This window comes from Urocampus carinirostris, chromosome 14, assembly GCF_059441175.1.
Source record: "Urocampus carinirostris isolate Australia breed hairy pipefish chromosome 14, RoL_Ucar_1.0, whole genome shotgun sequence".
Lineage (NCBI taxonomy): Eukaryota > Metazoa > Chordata > Actinopteri > Syngnathiformes > Syngnathidae > Urocampus > Urocampus carinirostris.
The window spans coordinates 7,410,655-7,428,857 of NC_142362.1; the positions used below are offsets into that span (position 1 = coordinate 7,410,655).

The 18,203-nt window shown below is 40.7% G+C and overlaps 1 protein-coding gene across 1 annotated transcript in view; it reads right to left on the bottom strand.

Moving 5' to 3' along the window:
• plcl1 (phospholipase C like 1) overlaps positions 1-17,607 on the bottom strand; it is a 113,401-nt gene extending 95,794 nt beyond the window's left edge. Inside the window, exon 1 of the mRNA XM_088352749.1 lies at positions 16,925-17,607. Within this exon, the coding sequence (XP_088208875.1) occupies positions 16,925-17,095 (171 nt within the window). The 5' untranslated portion in view covers positions 17,096-17,607. The remainder of the gene's footprint in view (positions 1-16,924) is intronic.
• Between the last annotated feature and the right edge of the window lie 596 nt (positions 17,608-18,203).

Here is an 18,203-nt window from a genome sequence, read left to right on the forward strand (position 1 = left end):
TGTAAAGAACCAAAGACAGAAAGAAAGAAAGAACCAAAGACAGAAAGAAAGAAAGAACCAAAGAAAGAAAGAAAGACAAAAAGAAAGAAAGACAGACAGACAGACAGACAGACAGACAGAAATGAGAAAAGGAAGAAATGAAGAAAGGAAAAAGAGGGGAAGAAAGAAAGACAGACAGACAGACAGACAGACAGACAGACAGAAAGACAGAAAAAAGAAAGAAAGGAAGGAAGACAGAAAAAAAAAGAAGGAAAGAGAGAAAGAAAGAAAGACAGAAAAAAGAAAGAAACAAATAAAGAAACAAAGAAAGAAACAAAGAAACAAAGAAAGGAAGACGGAAAAAAGAAAGAAAAAAAGACGGTAAGAAAGAAAGACAGAAAAAAGAAAGAAAGAAAAAAGAGAGAATGAAAAAAGAAAGAAAGAAAGACAGAAAGAATCTAAAGGAAAAAGAAAGAAAGAAAGAAAGAAAGAAAGAAAGAAAGAAAGAAAGAAAAAGAGACAAAAAGAAAAGGGGGCAGAAAAGAAATGTTTTTTCTCTCCCTCTCATAAAGTGCTGCACTAGATTTTCAAGGACGTTACACTGCTGTGGTTTAGGGCCAAATTTTCTACCCATCAAAATGACAGACAGCCTTAAAATGTTCCAGTCGATGCTTAAAAAAAATCCAATAGAAATTTGTCGGTGAACGCAACCTCCGCAGACACATAATATAAAAGGTGTAAATCTCTATACAGTCTTGCTTAACTTGGATTTAGTTACAAAACACAGGCTTAAATTTGTAATCATAATTCCCCTTCTTCCTCCAGAGTCCTCACTTATAAAATCTGAAATTTCAGGTTTGCTCCGGCTCAGTCCTGCCAATACAGTTAATCAGGCGGGCTCGGGTGAGGTCGGGCTTTAATACCCAACGGGCCTAGGTCAGGTTGGGTCGGCTTGATTTTTTTTAGGCCCGATCTGTTCCTATTTTAGATGAAGAGAGGGAAAAATGCTCAAATGCCAATCAATCTAAAACATCTCGCTCTTGATTAATATCACAGACATTTTCTTCTCTCTCCACAGTCCCACGCCACAGATCGCCAGATGGCTTTCTGATGCACGATTTCCACGAACGCCTCCAACCCCCCCGAACCCCCCCCCCCTGCAAGACCTCTTTGTTAGCATGACGTCATCCACGTCACATCGCACTCACTCCATTTGCATGAGCGGCTAAAGGCGCGCACTTCGTTACAAGGAATCCTCCAAAAAGGGCTTGAAGCATTAAGCCCCTGGGAATGATTTCACATCTTTTTCACAGCCAAATTGAAATACTTCTGAAGCTGTTTTCAAGGCCAATTTTCCAGTTTCTCCAGTACCGTCAAAAGAGTCAATCCATAGCCTTTAGTTTTTAGGGGTGACTGAGGTGTTGGCTGAAAATTCAAGTTACATTTTCAGTTGCAGGAAGTTCTTCCCATTAGAATTAACCACTGGGAAATGCTACATTTTATAATGTCCTTTTTAGGTGTAGTGTGTATCTGTTCTTTCAGGCACGACCTGTAGGGGGCGATGATAGGTCACACAAGTTTTCTATTAGGCCTGTGGGACGACACACAGAGAAGCGCAAGAGAAAAATCAGCTGCAGTTTGATATATTTCCACTTGATGTTGGCAAAGCAGCTGGAGCTTTAATACTTTCTATCTTTCTGACTCTCTCACTCCCTTTCTTTTTTAGATCTCTTTTCTTTCTCTATTTCTCTTTTCTCTCTTTCTCTTTTTCTTTCTCTCTCTTTATCGATTTCTCTTTCTCTCTTTCTCTTTCTCTCTCCTTATCGATTTATCTCTCGCTTTTTCTATGTATCTTTTTCTGCCTCTCCTTGTTTTATTTTTATCTTTTTTTCACTTTTTACTCTCTGTTCTCCCTTTCTGTCTTTCTTTCTCTACATTTCTCTTTTTTTTCTTCTATTTCACTAATTCTCTCTCTTCTCTCTATCTTTCTCTTTTTCACTCTTTTTCTCTATCCATTTTTCATTCTCTTTTTCCCTCTTTGACTCTCTTTTTTAATTATTTTTCATGTGCTTTCTCCTTCTCTGTCTCTCTCTCTCTTTCTCTCATTTCTCTCTTTTTTCCCTCTATCTTTCTTTTTTCAGTCTGTCTTTTTCTAGCTCTCGTTTGCACTTGCTTTTTTTCTCTGTTTTCTGTTTTTCTCTCTCAATCTCCCTTTTTTAGCTCTCTCTTTTTTCTCTCTCTCACTTTCTCTGTTCCCTCTTTCTCTGCTCTCTCTCTCTCTCTCTCTCTCTCTCTCTTTCTCTCACTTTATCTTGTTCTGTCTTTCCCTCTTTCTTTCTTATTTTCTTTTTGCCTTTTTCCTCTTCTTCCTTATTTTCTTTCTGTCTTTCCTTGTTCTCTCTGTTTTTCTCTCTCAATCTCTCTTTTTTGCTCTCTCTCTCTCTCTCTCACTTTCTCTGCTCCCTCTTTCTCTGCCCTCTCTTTCTCTTTCTCTCACTTTATCTTGTTCCGTGTTTCCCTCTTTCTTTCTTATTTTATTTTTGCCTTTTCATTTTCTTTCTTATTTTCTTTCTGTCTTTCCTTGTCCTCTCTGTCTCTTTAATCTACTAAACTACCCCCTGTGGAAAAGTTTTTTTCCAGCATGTGGCCTCCAAACTAAAATGAGTTTGACACCAGAGTCATAGGATAATGCCATACAAACTAATGCCAGCTGCCGTTAATCACAAAGGACGAAGGAAGGCAATGGCAAAGCGAAGCCACCAGAGAGCAGCGTCGGCCTCATTTTTAAGCAGGATTATTGAGAAAGATTGGAGCAATATCAAGCAATCAGAAGCAGACCGGCATTTCCACACGGGGCAGATTTAATTACTTAAATAGTAAACTAAGTGAACTCCATCGAATTAGCCGAATTAGCGTCGCTCGAGTCTCCATCGAGCTTTTTTTTCGTTCTCCCTCTATCTTCTGCCTTTCTCGATCTTCTCAAGTTCTCCCTGCTCCTCCCACGGGCGTGCCAGGAAAACGCCCCCACGCCTCGATGTCTGTCCTTGTGCGTCTGGCCTTCTGCGTCCTGTTATCAACAGAACTAAACAAAACCTTCGCATTCGGAACAGCGTGACCTGAAGCCCACTCGGTGAATATCTTTTGCATTAAATGTGATTTGTGTTTGATCGTACAAAATCCCTTATAGTCCAATGTATAAAATCCTTCAGAGTGCTTTTCAATACTCGAAAACACAAGCGTTTTCAAGGATTTCAAGCTCCCGTCCGAACCCTGCTTAGTAGATTGGACGGTGTAGCACGTTATCGTGCCCCTGATCTAATCCCGAGTAATCCCGAGATATCAGTTGCCATCCCCACATTGGCCTGCGGGTGGTTTACACGCTAACAAGGCGAGTTAATTGAATGCTACTCTGCTGGCTAGCGTTGATAGCGCAGCCTAATGCCCGGCAGGGATGTTTAACGAGATTGGGATTCCTAAATTGAAACGACAGCTCCCGACTGTGTTAATGTGAAGAAAATGGGGGGTTTTTGGAGTCTGAAAAGGCTGCACACAGATTATTGCAAACTACAGACTATTATGAGACCATCCCCTGATCTAAGACCGACATGAGGGCAAGGAAAAACTCAAAAACCTCAAGTCAAGTCAGGTTTTTTCGTGATGCCCTTAATCACAAGGAGTCTCAAAGGGCTGCACAGACCACAGACTATTGCAAACTACAGACTATTATTAGACCATCCCCTGATCTAAGACCTACATGAGGGCAAGGGAAAACTCAAAAACCTCAAGTCAAGTCAGGTTTATTTGTGACGCTCTTAATTACAAGAAGTCTCAAAAGGCTGAACAGACTACATACGATTACAGACTACAGTATTTTACACCATCCCCTGATCTAACACCTACATGAGGGCAAGGAAAAACCCCAAAACATCAGGTCAAATCAGGTCCTGTTTATTTGTGACGCCCTTAATCACAAGGAGTCTCAAAGGGCTGCACAGACCACATATTATTGCAAACCACAGACTATTATGACACTATCGCCTGATCTAAAACCTACATGAGAGCAGGGAAAAACTCAAAAACCTCAAGTCAAGTCATGTTTATTTGTGACGCCCAAAATCACAAGGAGCCTTAAAAGGCTGCACAGACCACAGATTATTGCAAACTACAGACTATTATGACACCATCCCCTGATCTCAAACCTACATGAGGGCAAGGAAAAACTCAAAAATCTCAAGTCAAGTCAAGAAATGTATATTTGTGACGCCCTTAATCACAAGGGGTCTCAAAGGGCTGCACAGACCACAGACTATAACAAACTACAAACTATTAACAGCATCCCCTGATCTAAAACCTACATGAGGGCAAGGAAAAACTCAAAAACCTCAAGTCAAGTCAAGTCATGTTTATTTGTGATGCCATTAATCACAAAGAGTCTCAAAGGGCTGCACAGACCACAGACTATAGCAAACTACAAACTATTAACAGCATCCCCTGATCTAAAACCTACATGAGGGCAAGGGAAAACTCAAAAACTTCAACATGAGGAAAAGGTAGAAATCTTAAGAAGGGACCAAACATGAGGTAACCTAAGTCAAGTCATTTCTGACATCTTTAATCACAAGGAGTCTCAAAGGTCTGCACAGACCAGAGACTACTATGACACCATCCCCTGATCTAACACCTCCATGAGGGCAAGGAAAAACTCAAAACCTCAGTCAAGTCAGGCTATGTTGATTTGTGACGCCCTTAATCACAAAGAGTCTCAAAGGGCTGCACAGACCACAGACTATTGCAAACCACAGACTATTATGACGCCATCCCCTGATCTAAAACCTACATGAGGGTAAGGAAAAACTCAAAAACCTCAAGTCAAGTCAAGTCAGGTTTATTTGTGACACCCTTAATCACAAGGAGGTTCAAAGGGCTGCACGGACCACAGATTATTATTATTATTATTATTGAGAGGGCAGGACAAAGAAAGAAAAAGAGAGGGAGGGAAAGAGCGTGGGAAAAGATAAAAAGTCGTGAGAGAGGGGGAAAAGAAAGGGTTAGGAAGAAAGTAATCCAAAGAGAAATAGAAAGACAGAAGGAGAGAAAATAGAAAAGAAAGTGCAAACGGTAGGAAGAGAGAAAGAGAAAAGAGAGAAAAGGAAAAAAGGAAGTTGGAGCAAAATAAGTTAAAAAGACAGAGAGAGAAAGAAACAAAGAGCAACAAAGGAAGAGAAAAAGAGAGACACAGAGAGTAAAAGAGACAAAGACAGAGGAGTGGGAGAAAAGGGGTGGAAAAGAGGGAGAGAGAGAGAGAGAGAGAGAGAGAGAGAGAGAGAAAGAGAGAGAGAGAAAGAAATACAAGTACAGTGTCTTTTTTCGAGGCACCTGGCTTTGGCAACATCAAGTTGACCTATTTCAACCTGCAGCTCGTTTTTCTCTTGCGCTTCTCTGAGTGATGTCTCGCGGGCCGGATTCAATCCCTTAGCGGGCCTGATCTGGCCCGCGGGCCGCCTGTTTGACACCTGTGATCTAATTGAAGTGTTTTATTAAAACCCCATTAGGGATCTCTATTTAAAATATACTATTGACTTTTTTATCAGTTCCAAAATGAAAACTTCAAAAACCACCACATTAGACCTAAGCAGAGACAGACAGGCATACATACTGTCAGGAACCAGAACTGGATCAGGACCCAAACGCGTGACGTTTCTCACACAAGCTTTTTATTTTACGGGAAATAGGGAGCCGATTCTGATCGATACCAATTGCCCGAGTTGATATCGGACGGATGGGGTCGAAAACGGACAGGACGAGACAGACAGGATAGATAATGGAACAGGATATCGAAAATAATCAGGATAAACTAGACGGGAACCAAAACTGGAGAAAGTAACAAACAGGACAAAAATAGACGGAAACAAAACTGGAAACCGAATTTAAACAGGCCAAAATAAACTGGAACAATACCGGACAGGAAATACCAACATGAACAGGACCGAGTCAAAACCCATGCCTTGCGGGGCAGAGGTTTGTTGACGGGCTGACAAAGGAAGGGTGAAAGTGCTGAGCTTAAAATAGACAGAAAGGCAATCTGTCAACGAGCCGCAGGTGGCGCCACACCGGCAGGGGCAATTGGGTGCCATGGGAACCGTGACACTTACGTGGAGGGGGATTTAAAAAACGGGTCTAATGTAGCCTAATGTAGTAGAGCAAGAATTCAGTTTCTTATTCACAAATCTAAACAAGTAAAAGTAAAAAGCCAAATGATTTAAAGATACAAAATGTCCCAAGATTCTGAGGTTAGTAGAGCGCAAAGAAATGGTGATCTCCAGCAGGTTCTCTGTGATTTTTACCGGGTCCGGGAAGGGACTGATGCGACAAAACTCCAGATCCGGCCTACTGCTACGTTCAAGGCACGTCACAACTCCAGTTGATGTAACGGAGTAAATTGAACTCCTTACCGCCCACTTCTGTACCTGCGGATGACCTGGAGCTACAACACCTTGGAAACTGCGACATTCAAGACAGGAACATTTTAGACCTTGCTCAACCCAAGGATACATTTAACTCGTTTCGCCCACATCAAGATCATCGTGTTTAGTTTTCCTCTTCAGTCCGTTTACTGGTATCCATGGAAACCAGTACCGTTCCCTGTGGGGGCGTAAACCATTACCCAAATAACCGGAAGAATGGGCACTGCCAGGCTGTATTTACCCAAGACATACTGGGGGAAATAGTGCACCCTGGTGTTTGAGGGTTCTACAAACTATGATTTATTTGTAAATATATATATATATATTACATAGAATAAAATAAAAATCTGTGTATAGTACTTTTATCGGATTTTGCCGATCAAAGTCTTTTTGGAGTACAAGGGATAATAGAAATATATATTATTTTGATTGTAATCGAGTACTTTTCCTCCACCATCACGTTATGCAATTTGTGCAACCGACACATCCATTACTGCGAACAACATGAACTCGTACACGAGAAGCTCTTCATAATTCATCTGAGTTACATAAACTTGTAAGTCTTCAAGCATTCAGTAGGGGGAGTCAGAGTTGAGGAAGTCGAGAGTGAGGATGTCCCGTGAAATATCAGTAAATTGGATTTCTTAAAACCCCAGTGTGTCGTATTTGACCATTAGAGGGCACTGTTGTCGAATGCCGAGGAAAAGCAGTGCCAAATGAGCACAGCGTAGCAGCAAGATGCCAGATGAACGTGACGGCGACTGCTAGGTAGAGATTCCGCTATATAAAGGTAATTTTCTCCAACTATGATTTATTTATAAAAATAAACATGAGTATGGTAGTTCGTGTATTTTTTTTTTTTTTAACTGAATGAGAGTTTTTTTATACCACTAGGAGGCACAGATATTCCACACTGTCCCTTTAAAGGTATTCTGTTACGGCAAGGGTGGGCAAGCTATGGACCCAGGGCTTTTTCATCTGGCCCGCCAAACCGAAATGGTTAAAATATCAGTACAACTTAGAATAAAGTACTGAGTCACCGTAGCAACGTCTTATTTTGTCACGGTTGCCATGGCGCCCAATTGGCCCCGCCTGTGTGGCGCCAGCTGAGGCTCATTAACAGATTGGCTTTCCGTCCTTTTAAGCTCAGTGCGCTCTCTCTTTGTCAGTCCGTCACCGAACCTCTGCCCCGCAAGACGCGGGTTTCGACTTGGTCCTGTTCCTGTTGGTACTTCCTGTCCGATATTATTCCCGTTTATTTTGTCCTGTTTAATTTCGGTTTCCAGTTTTGTTTCCGTCTATTTTTGTCCAGTTTATTATTTTCTCCAATTTTCGTTTGTCCTGTTTCATTATCTATCCTGTCTGTCCCGTCCTGTCCATTGTCGATCCCATCAGTGCGATATCAACGCAGGCAATTGGTATCGATCTCATCAGCCTCTGGCTTCCTATCATTACACGCCAGACTTCTTGCTAACGTGCATGACTCCCCATTTCCCGTCAAATAAAAGGCTTGTGTGAGTAACGTCACGCGTTTGGGTCCTGATCCAGTTCTGGTTCATGACATATTTATCGTTTTTGTTTTTTTAAACAACCATTTAATCCGATCAAATCCTCAAAGTGCATCAAATAAACAATGAATTATAGTTTTTTGTAATTGTTAGTCTGTGTACTCAGACAGTTTTTTTGCATTCAAAATATATATATATATATATATATATATATACATATATATGTATGTGCTAGGCTACAGCTATATACACTGCGCATATAGTACAGCAAAAAGGTAACGTTCGTAACTGTGCTCACAAGTGCCACCTGGTGGTTGTTTGGGTCACTGATCATATCTAAATAAAAGGAGGTCTCTGACAAAATAAATGCGCCTTAGCACAGACAAACAGACGCATACTTAGAGGATTTAAGTACCGGGTTCAATGTAGCCTAATATAGTGGAGTAAGAACACAGTTTCTTCTTCACAAATCTAGATAAGTAAAAGTAAAAAGTATAATTACTGTCATGATGACTGATGCGAGGCACCTGTGCCCCTTCCTTGGTGCCAACAGCCCTGCCTCTTTCTAAACCCCCACCTCCCTGTCATCATTTGTCGGATCGTCTGCGAACCTATGCTGCACGCTAGGCAAGCTTTCGTGACCCCTGACTCTATCCTGCCCTGTTTTCCGTCTGATTCCCGTCGCCGACCTCTTTTCTGGACCCGTTTATGCTTTTGCTCCTCCGTCCCGGCCATCGACCTGTTTCTTTCTGGGAGATTGAAAAAAAGGAAGGGATTCCTTCCCAGCGCTAAGATGCTTCATAGGACAATGTCGTACAAACTAATACCAGCTGCTGTTGACTACAAGGATGGAAGAAACGCAATGGCAAAGCCAAGCCACCAGAGATCAGTGTTGGCGTCATTTTTAAACAGACTTGGTTGAGAAACATAGCAAGAATTTCAAGCCTTTACCAACACTTCACCTAAAATTCTGATCTTTAGAAATACAACATTAAAATCCAAGCATTTTTGAGGATTTCAAGCACAGAGATAGATAGCTAGATAGATAGATGTCTAGATAGATGTCTAGATAGATATCTAAATAGATAGATAGATAGATAGATAGATAGATAGATAGATAGATAGATAGATAGATAGATAGATAGATAGATAGATAGATAGATAGATAGATAGATAGATAGATAGATAGATAGATAGATAGATAGATAGATAGATAGATAGATAGATAGATAGATAGATAGATAGATAGATAGATAGATAGATAGATAGATAGATAGATAGATAGATAGATAGATAGATAGATAGATAGATAGATAGATAGATAGATAGATAGATAGACTCTTTCTGGGAGATTGGTAAAGAGGAAGGGATTCCTTTCCAGGGCGAAGATGATTCAAGGGACAATATCGTAAGAACTAATGCCGGCTACCGTTGACCACAAAGGATGAAAGAAATGCACTGGCAAAGCCAAGCCACCAGAGATCAGTGTTGGCGTCATTTTTAAACAGACTTATTGAGAAACATAGCGAGAATTTCAAGCCTTTACAATTACTACGCCCAAAATTCAAGCACTTTTCGATCTTTGAAAATAAACATGACAATTTTAGCATTTTTGAGGATTTCAAGCACCTGTACCAACCCTGGAAGCAATACATATCAGTGTCCTAGTTTGTTTGAGTGGACACTTGTAGTGTAATGATGGCCAAACATGATCCTCTTCCTTACTTACTCACCTGCAATTTGAGCACAGGTGAGCATGGAAAAGCATGAGGTCACCTGTGCAGAGCGAAGAGCTTCGGAGACCCGACAACCAGGTCGTCATCGAAAACAGATAGGTATCCCATAATACCTACGCCTACATTTGAGTCTCACAGAATATTGTAAATTCCGAACTCCTGCAGCTTTACATACAGTGCCGCAAATTGTTTTCCTTTTTTGTCGCCGCACCGAGGAAAACAACGAGCTGTTCTTTTCCACAACGCTTGGCTCTTAATACAAAACACTGCGTCGGGATACATTTATGACGCCCTTCAAGAGGAATGAGTGCTATGTTTTGCCAACATTATGTATATCACAATCCAAACCTAAAAGTATTTTTATAGCTATTTTCAGAAACCCAAATTGTAGATAGATGTCTAGATGTCCAGATGTATAGATAGATGTCTAGATGTATAGATAGATGTCTAGATAGATGTCTAGACAGATAGGTGGATGTCTAGATAGATAGATGTCTAAATAGTTGTCTAGATGGATAGATAGCTGTCTAGATGTCTAGATGTATTGATAGATGTCTAGGTTGTTGTCTAGATGTCTAGATAGATGTCTAGATAGATAGGTAGATGTCTAGATAAATAGATGGATGGATGTCTAGATAGATAGATATATGTCTAGATAGATATCTAGATAGATGATAGATGTCTAGATAGATGTCTAGATGTATAGATAGATGTATAGATAGATGTCTAGATAGATTTCTAGACAGATAGGTGGATATCTAGATAGATAGATGTCTAAATAGTTGTCTAGATGGATAGATAGCTGTCTAGATGACTAGATAGATGTCTAGATGTATTGATAGATGTCTAGATTGTTGTCTAGATGTCTAGATAGATGTCTAGATAGCTAGATAGATATCTAGATAGATGATAGATGTCTAGATAGATAGATGTCTAGATGTCTAGATGTATTGATAGATGTCTAGGTTGTTGTCTAGATGTCTAGATAGATAGGTAGATGTCTAGATAAATAGATGGATGTCTAGATAGATAGATATATGTCTAGATACATATCTAGATAGATGATAGATGTCTAGATAGATGTCTAGATGTATAGATAGATGTATAGATAGATTTCTAGACAGATAGGTGGATGTCTAGATAGATAGATGTCTAAATAGTTGTCTAGATGGATAGATAGCTGTCTAGATGTCTAGATGTATTGATAGATGTCTAGATTGTTGTCTAGATAGCTAGATAGATATCTAGATAGATGATAGATGTCTAGATAGATAGATGTCTAGATGTCTAGATAGATGTCTAGATGTCTAGATAGATGTCTAGATGTATTGATAGATGTCTAGATTGTTGTCTAGAGGTCTAGATAGATGTCTAGATAGCTAGATAGATATCTAGATAGATGATAGATGTCTAGATAGATAGATGTCTAGATGTATAGATAGATGTCTAGATGTATAGATAGATGTCTAGACAATTGTCTAGATGGATAGATAGCTGTCTAGATGTCTAGATAGATATCTAGATGGATAGGTAGATGCCTAGATAGATAGATGTCTAGATTGTTGTCTAGATAGATGTCTGGATGATAGATGTCTAGATAGATAGATGTCTAGATGTATAGATAGATGTCTAGATGTATAGAAAGATGTCTACATAGATGTCTAGATAGATAGGTAGATGTCTAGATAGATAGATTTCTAGACAATTGTCTAGATGGATAGATAGCTGTCTAGATGTCTAGATAGATAGGTAGATGTCTAGATAGATTGATGTATAGATGTCTGGATAGATAGATAGATAGATAGAGAGAGAGAGAGAGAGATAGATAGATAGATAGATAGATAGATAGATAGATAGATAGATAGATAGATAGATAGATAGATAGATAGATAGATAGGCAAAAAATAATAAGTATTATAACATAGTGCTTAAAAAACATGGCCTAAGTTGTAATAATAATAATGCTATGAAAAAGAATGGTGCACCGTAACAATACTGTGATAAAAATCAGAGCAAAAACATTATTTTAGTCAATGTGAAGTCTCTGTAGTTGCCTTTAATCCTCGAGGAACGGTAACAAGCAAAGGAAATTGAGTCTGTTACCGTGGTAACCACCAATGACAACATCACAATCTGGGACTATTCTCCGCAGTGCAGTTGTCCAAGCGTTGTCATCTCCAAATATAAGTCTCATATTTGCCCGATGCAGTCCTTATCCGCGGTTTTTTTTCTGCGGGGCAGCTGATTTATGCTCGTCTTGTAGTCGCCATCTTGAACGGACACATCATCCGAAAACACGTGACGTAAAATTGTTTTTCGACGAAAATATGAACGCCACAAATCACGCAAAGTGTATTGTACAACATGATACTCAAAATTACTGAACGAAAAAAAATGTCCACAGTGATGATGATGTCCGGCTCATCTCTAAAGAACGCAATGACCACCCCGAAAAACAACGGCGACCAGATGCTGAAGATGCTGTCAGATCGGGAGGCTTCTCCTGCTACTAGTAACCATGGAAACCAGTACTATCGGTTTCATGTGGGGGAGCAAAAAAACTGAATATAATTGAATCACGTAATACGGATATTTATTAGGCCAGCTGAGAAGGCCTTGCAGGCCCTGACGGCCCACAACTAAAATATTGTAATAACATCAAAAAAAGATTATTTCAGAAATGGATACCAAACTGCTAGCTCTTTGCGCTAATTGGCAACAATAAAGAAGCTCTCCACTTTAAAAGGGTACAAATTCAAAAATTTTCGACAAATTTTCCAATTTTTATTTATTCTTATTTTTTATTATTTATTTTTTTGCCGATCCACAACAACTTCCGCCATTTTTAATCTCGCCAGTGCATTTCTTAAGACGTTTAACTATGCCTCACATGTCTAAACGAGCTAAACCGGTCTTTATTTAGCGCAGGGGGTGTCAAACAGGCGGCCCGTGGGACGCGCAACTCGAGGTACGAGCGAGCGACTTTGGACGGCGGAACCGAATTGACACGCCTCCGTTCAAGCCCCGCCCCCAGAGTGACCTCAATCGTGATTGACGGGTTTCTGGACCAATGGCCGCGAGACAACACTCAGAGAAGCGAAAGAGAAAGACGAGCTGCAGGTTGAAACATGTGCACTTGATGTTGCCAAAGCCAGGTGCCTTTCTCTCTCTCTCTCTCTCTCTCTCTCTCTCTCTCTCTCTCTCTCTCTCTCTCTACCTCCCCCCCTCCCATTTCTCTCACTTTCTCTCTCTTTAAGACTCTTTCTTTGTTCCTCTATGTCTCTTTCTCTCTCTGTGTCTTTTACCTTCTTTTGCTTTCTCTTCATTATTTCCTTTTCTCTCTCTCTCTCTCTCTACCTCCTCCCTCCCATTTCTCTCACTCTCTCTCTCTTTCAGTCTTTTTCCTTGTTCCTCTATGTCTCTTTCTCTCTCTGTGTCTTTTACCTTCTTTTGCTTTCTCTTCATTATTTCCTTTTCTCTCTCTTTCTCTTCTCTCTTTCTCTTTTTCTATTTTTCTTGGGATTTCTTTATTTCTCTCTCTTTCTTCCCCCTCTCGCTATTTCTCTATCTGTTTTTTTCTCATGTTCTCCCTCTCTTTTCTCTCTTTCTTTCTTTCTCTCTCTCTCTCTCTCTCTCTCTACCTCCCCCCTCCCCTTTCTCTCACTCTCTCTCTCTTTCAGTCTCTTTCCTTGTTCCTCTATGTCTCTTTCTTTCTCTGTGTCTTTTACCTTCTTTTGCTTTCTCTTCATTATTTCATTTTCCTCTCTTTCTCTTCTTTCCCTTTTCTCTTTTTCTATTTCTCTTGGGATTTCTTTATTTCTCTCTCTTTCTTCCCCCTCTCGCTATTTCTCTATCTCTTCTGTTTCTTATGTTCTCTCTCTCTTGTCTCTCTCTCTCTCTCCCTCCCTTTTTCTCTCACTCTCTATCTCTCTCCATTTCACTCTCTCCGTCTCTCTTTTTCTCTGTTCCTCTTTGTCTCTTTCTTTCACTTTTACCTCCTTTTGCTTTCTCTTCCTTTTTTCCTTTCCCTCACACTCTCTCGCTTAACTCTTCTCACTTTCTCCCTTTTTCTCTTTTTCTCTCCTCTCTTTTTCTCTTTCTGTTTCTCTTTGTATTTCTTTCTTTATGTCTCTTTCTTTCCCCTTCCCTCGCTATTTCTCTTTTTATCTCTTTTGTTTCTCACATTATCTTTCTTTGTCCCACCCCATCACTTTTTCTCTCCTTCTCTTTCTCTTATTTCTTCATTTCTCTTTTTCTTTCGCTCTAATCTACTCGGCCGGCCCCCGAGAAAATGTTTGTTCTATCGTGTGGCCCCCGAGTTAAAATGAGTTTGACACCCCTGGTCTAGCGGGTGTGAACTCACATCTGCATGTTAGGCACCTGCAGTACCTCCCCTTCTCCGAGAGATGGCAGCATATCCCCGATTTCCAATCACCTTCTCAACTCTCCTGTCCAAGTTCTCCCCATCCACTCATCAACCAACTTCTTTGATAATTACTCCAGGCTCCCACCTTACGTTGCTGAGTCGTTTTGACCACTGCTCGTGTTATTTACTCGCCAAGATGAAAACCTCCTACTCCCAGACCTTCGTTTTCATGCCCTCCCTCGTCCCAAGATCTTCCACTCCGTCGATTAAAGGTACTCCCAAATCTCACTTTCAAGAGTTTTGCCACCCCAAGACACCCTCTTGAGTTTTCTCTCTGGTTCCGCACTTCTTTCTTTCTAGTACTTTATCCCCCTTTCTCTCTCTCTCTCTCTCTCTCTCTCTCTCTCTCTCTCTCTCTCTCTCTCTCTCTCTCTCTCTCTCTCTCTCATTCACATTGTCTATCTCTTTCTCCCCCCCTCGCTCTCATTTTCTCTCTCTCTCCATTTTCTTCTCAAGTTTTCTCTTAAGTTTTCCCGGTCCCACACTTCCTTCTTTCTAGTAAAGAAATATGAAGCTTACATTTTCAGTTGCAGGAAGATCTTGCTGCTACAATTTACAAATGGGAAAAACGACCTTAGTTTTTTTTGCATGGCCCGTAATAAATGTCCGTAGTAAATGTTTTTCTCTCTTTTTTTGTCACTTTTGTCTTTCTCCCTTTTTCCTACTCTCTCTCTCTTTCGTTTTCTCTCTTTATCCCCCTTTTTTCTCTTTCTCTCTCTTTTTTTCACCCTCTCTCTCTCTCTCTCTCTCTCTCTCTCTCTCTCTCTCTCTCTCTCTCTCACTCTCATTCATATTGTCCATCTCTTTCTCCCCCCTCTCTCTCATTTTCTCTCTCTCTCCATTTTCTTCTCAAGTTTTCTCTTAAGTTTTCCGGGTCCCACACTTCCTTCTTTCTAATAAATTAATATGAAGCTTACATTTTTTTAGTTGCAGGAAGATCTTGCTGCTACAATTTACAAATGAGAAAAAACACCTTATTTTTTTTGCATGGCCCGTAATAACTGTCCATAATCGATTACAAAATTCTTGGACTAATACTCATTTTATAGTGGTTTATAGGTGTAGCACGCCCCTTTCATCTTGGGCACGCCCTATACGACAATGCCATACGAACTAATGCCAGCTTCCGTTGATTAAGAGGGAGGAATAAAGTAAATGGAAAAGAAAAGCCAGCAAAAGCAGTGTCGGCCTAATTCTTAAGCAGATCATTTCTTCCTCATGCCGTGAGGCTCTTTAACTTCACCCGGGAGAGTAAAAGCCCACATTGAACCCCACGCCTACATTTGCATATTACTCTATTTTTATGACAGTGTGTATTTTCCGTAGCACTATTTAAATACTCTATAGCAACACGTTATATTGTTTAGAAACAATTCCAAGCATTGACAAGGGTAGCACCCAAAATTCAGGAACTTTTCAAATCCCTGGAAAGACAACATTGTAATTCAAGCATTTTCAAGGATTTCAACTTTAAGGACCCCCAAATTCAACCCAAACACCCCCAAATAGTATTTTATGCCTTCCTTAATAAGACAAGATAGTCTTAAATATGATGAAAATGTCTAAAAAGTGAGACAAGAAAAAAATTGAACAACGCAGTGTCGGGAATACCCTACAGCCTTGAAATGGTTCAGTCCATTGAATCCCTAGCATTGCTCTCTTAAAAACATCCCATCCAGAATCAAATTTTAAATGAAAATGATGTCTTCTCTCTTTATCGGTTGACAAAATTTTCATCACATTTTAATCAATGAACTATTTCCTTCTTCTTCTTCTTTCTTTTAATATTGAATTATTATCTTTATGGGACGTAAACAACTTGAGAACTTAGGGTCGGATTATTTATTTATAAATTCATTTTGAATTACTTATTTAAATGTTGTTTTATAACCAGGGTTGGGTAGGGTTACTTGAACTGGATTACTTTCAATTACTTTTGGATTACTCCAATACCAAATATGCTAATAAAAGACAACAGAAACTCTCATCTCATCTCTCATTAGCCGTACCGCTTATCCTCATTAGGGTCGCGGGGGGGTTGGAGCCCATCCCAGCCATCTGCGGGCAGTGGGCAGGGGACACCCTGAACTGGTTGCCAGCCAATCGCAGGGCACACAGGGACAGACAACTCATTCGGTCATTCACACCTAGGGACAATTTGGACCGGCCAATTCACCTGAAATGCATGTTTTTGGAATGTGGGAGGAAACCGGAGTGCCCGGAGGAAACCCACGCAAGCACGGGGAGAACATACAAACTACGCACAGGAAGTCTAGAGCTGGATTTGAACCCACGACAGGTTCCCATGACATGAACTGTGCCGCACAAGCGCTAACCACTGCGCCGCCGTGCTGCCACACAACAGAAACGAAATATGAATAAAATGATGACTCACAACACGTGGTAAGCTTTCTCTCCTGGCTTTGATCTCTTTGATCTCCGGCTAAACTAACATAAAATGCGACAAACAAAATGAAAATCAATCCAAACAGCTTGGCAACATCATTTTTGCCGTTCCGTGTATTCCGTTACTCCCCGAGCCTGCACAAAATTTTGTCATTTGACTCATATTTAGTTTATTTTGTCTTTTATTAGCATATTTGGTATTGGAGTCATCCAAAAGTAATTGAAAGTAATCCAGTTAAAGTAACCCTACCCAACCCTGTTTATAACGAGCCAGACTCACCTCTGTACCTAAAATCGCCCCTGATTTCAAGCACCCACACAAACCCTCCATGACTACTTCACGATAATCGTAAAATTCACTCTTTACAGCTTCACATTCCCACAAATAAACCACGTTTCTCTTACTTTTATGATGCTGCTGCGTCGCGGTGTTGCCTTCGCGGACTCCAGCAGCAGGCTCTCCGGGTCCGGAGCGCTTCCGCCGGGAAGGACGACACCGCTGCGCCGGCCGCGGGACACCCTCGCCGGTATAAAGTCTGGCGCTCCGTCGCTGCACGGTCCATCACGCTCGGACATCTTTAGAGTGTTTGTAGTCGTTGTTTTACGAAAGGAGAAAATTCAACCGGTGGAAAGTTTTATTTGGACGCCATTTAATAGAAAAAAAAAATGTCCGGTCTTGAAGAGATGCCTTCGCTCTCCGGGTCCTTGAACGCACCACGTCTGTGTTTTGGTTCTTTCGGAGCAAAAACCAGACTAGTGCACTCCCCCCCACCCCCTCCCCAGCGCAACAAGTCCTTCGAATGGGGGGGTGGAGGAGGGGGCTCCCCAAACGCGCGTCAAATCCCACCCCTTTGTAAGTGGACCGGATCCGAATCGGATCCGAATCAGGCGCTCGACTGCTTTGCGTCTTCTCCGATGTCAAAGTGCACGACGGAAGCCAAGTTGAAAGAAGTCCAAAAATCCTGAGATTCTGCCCTTTTCGGTGCGCATGGTCGAGGGTTTGTGAATGGGGGTTCTGGGACTGGGTTCTGGTACCGACTGGGACGCGCAGTTCGAGGTACGAGTGAGCGACTTTGGACGGCGGAACCGAATTGACACGCCTCCGTTTAAGCCCCGCCTCCTGGGTGACCTCAATCGTGATTGACGGGGTTCTAAACCAATGGGCGCTATTTAAAAGGCCATTGATCCAAAAAGGATTGCTTCCGGTAATTATTATTAATGCATGGCTATTAAATACGATTGAACAGTAACTGTATATAGAAATGATGAATGAGTGAATATATGATCTGTTATTATTGTTTTATTATGGAAAAAAATATATTTACTGTACTAGATTTCATACCTGTCACGCTCCAGGGCTCCATGCCCTTACAAACTGTCGTATTTTCTCTTACAAAATTCAAAATAATCTTACACCATATTTTTTTCCAAACGTGTTTATTTATGTAGTTTAACATGTTATATTGTACATGTGTTTCCTGGATGATGAGGTTTTTATTACAGTTTCTGCAGATGAAATGAGTCACAACATTAGCTTCTCTGCTGGCTTTGATCTCTTTGATCTCGTTGGCAGCTCGCTCTGTAGACTGCCCAAAGCATATCAAAGAGCTTTCTTTTCAATTTATATAAAATACATTTTAGAATATCACAATACATGTTTACATCCATTTTAACAAGATACTTT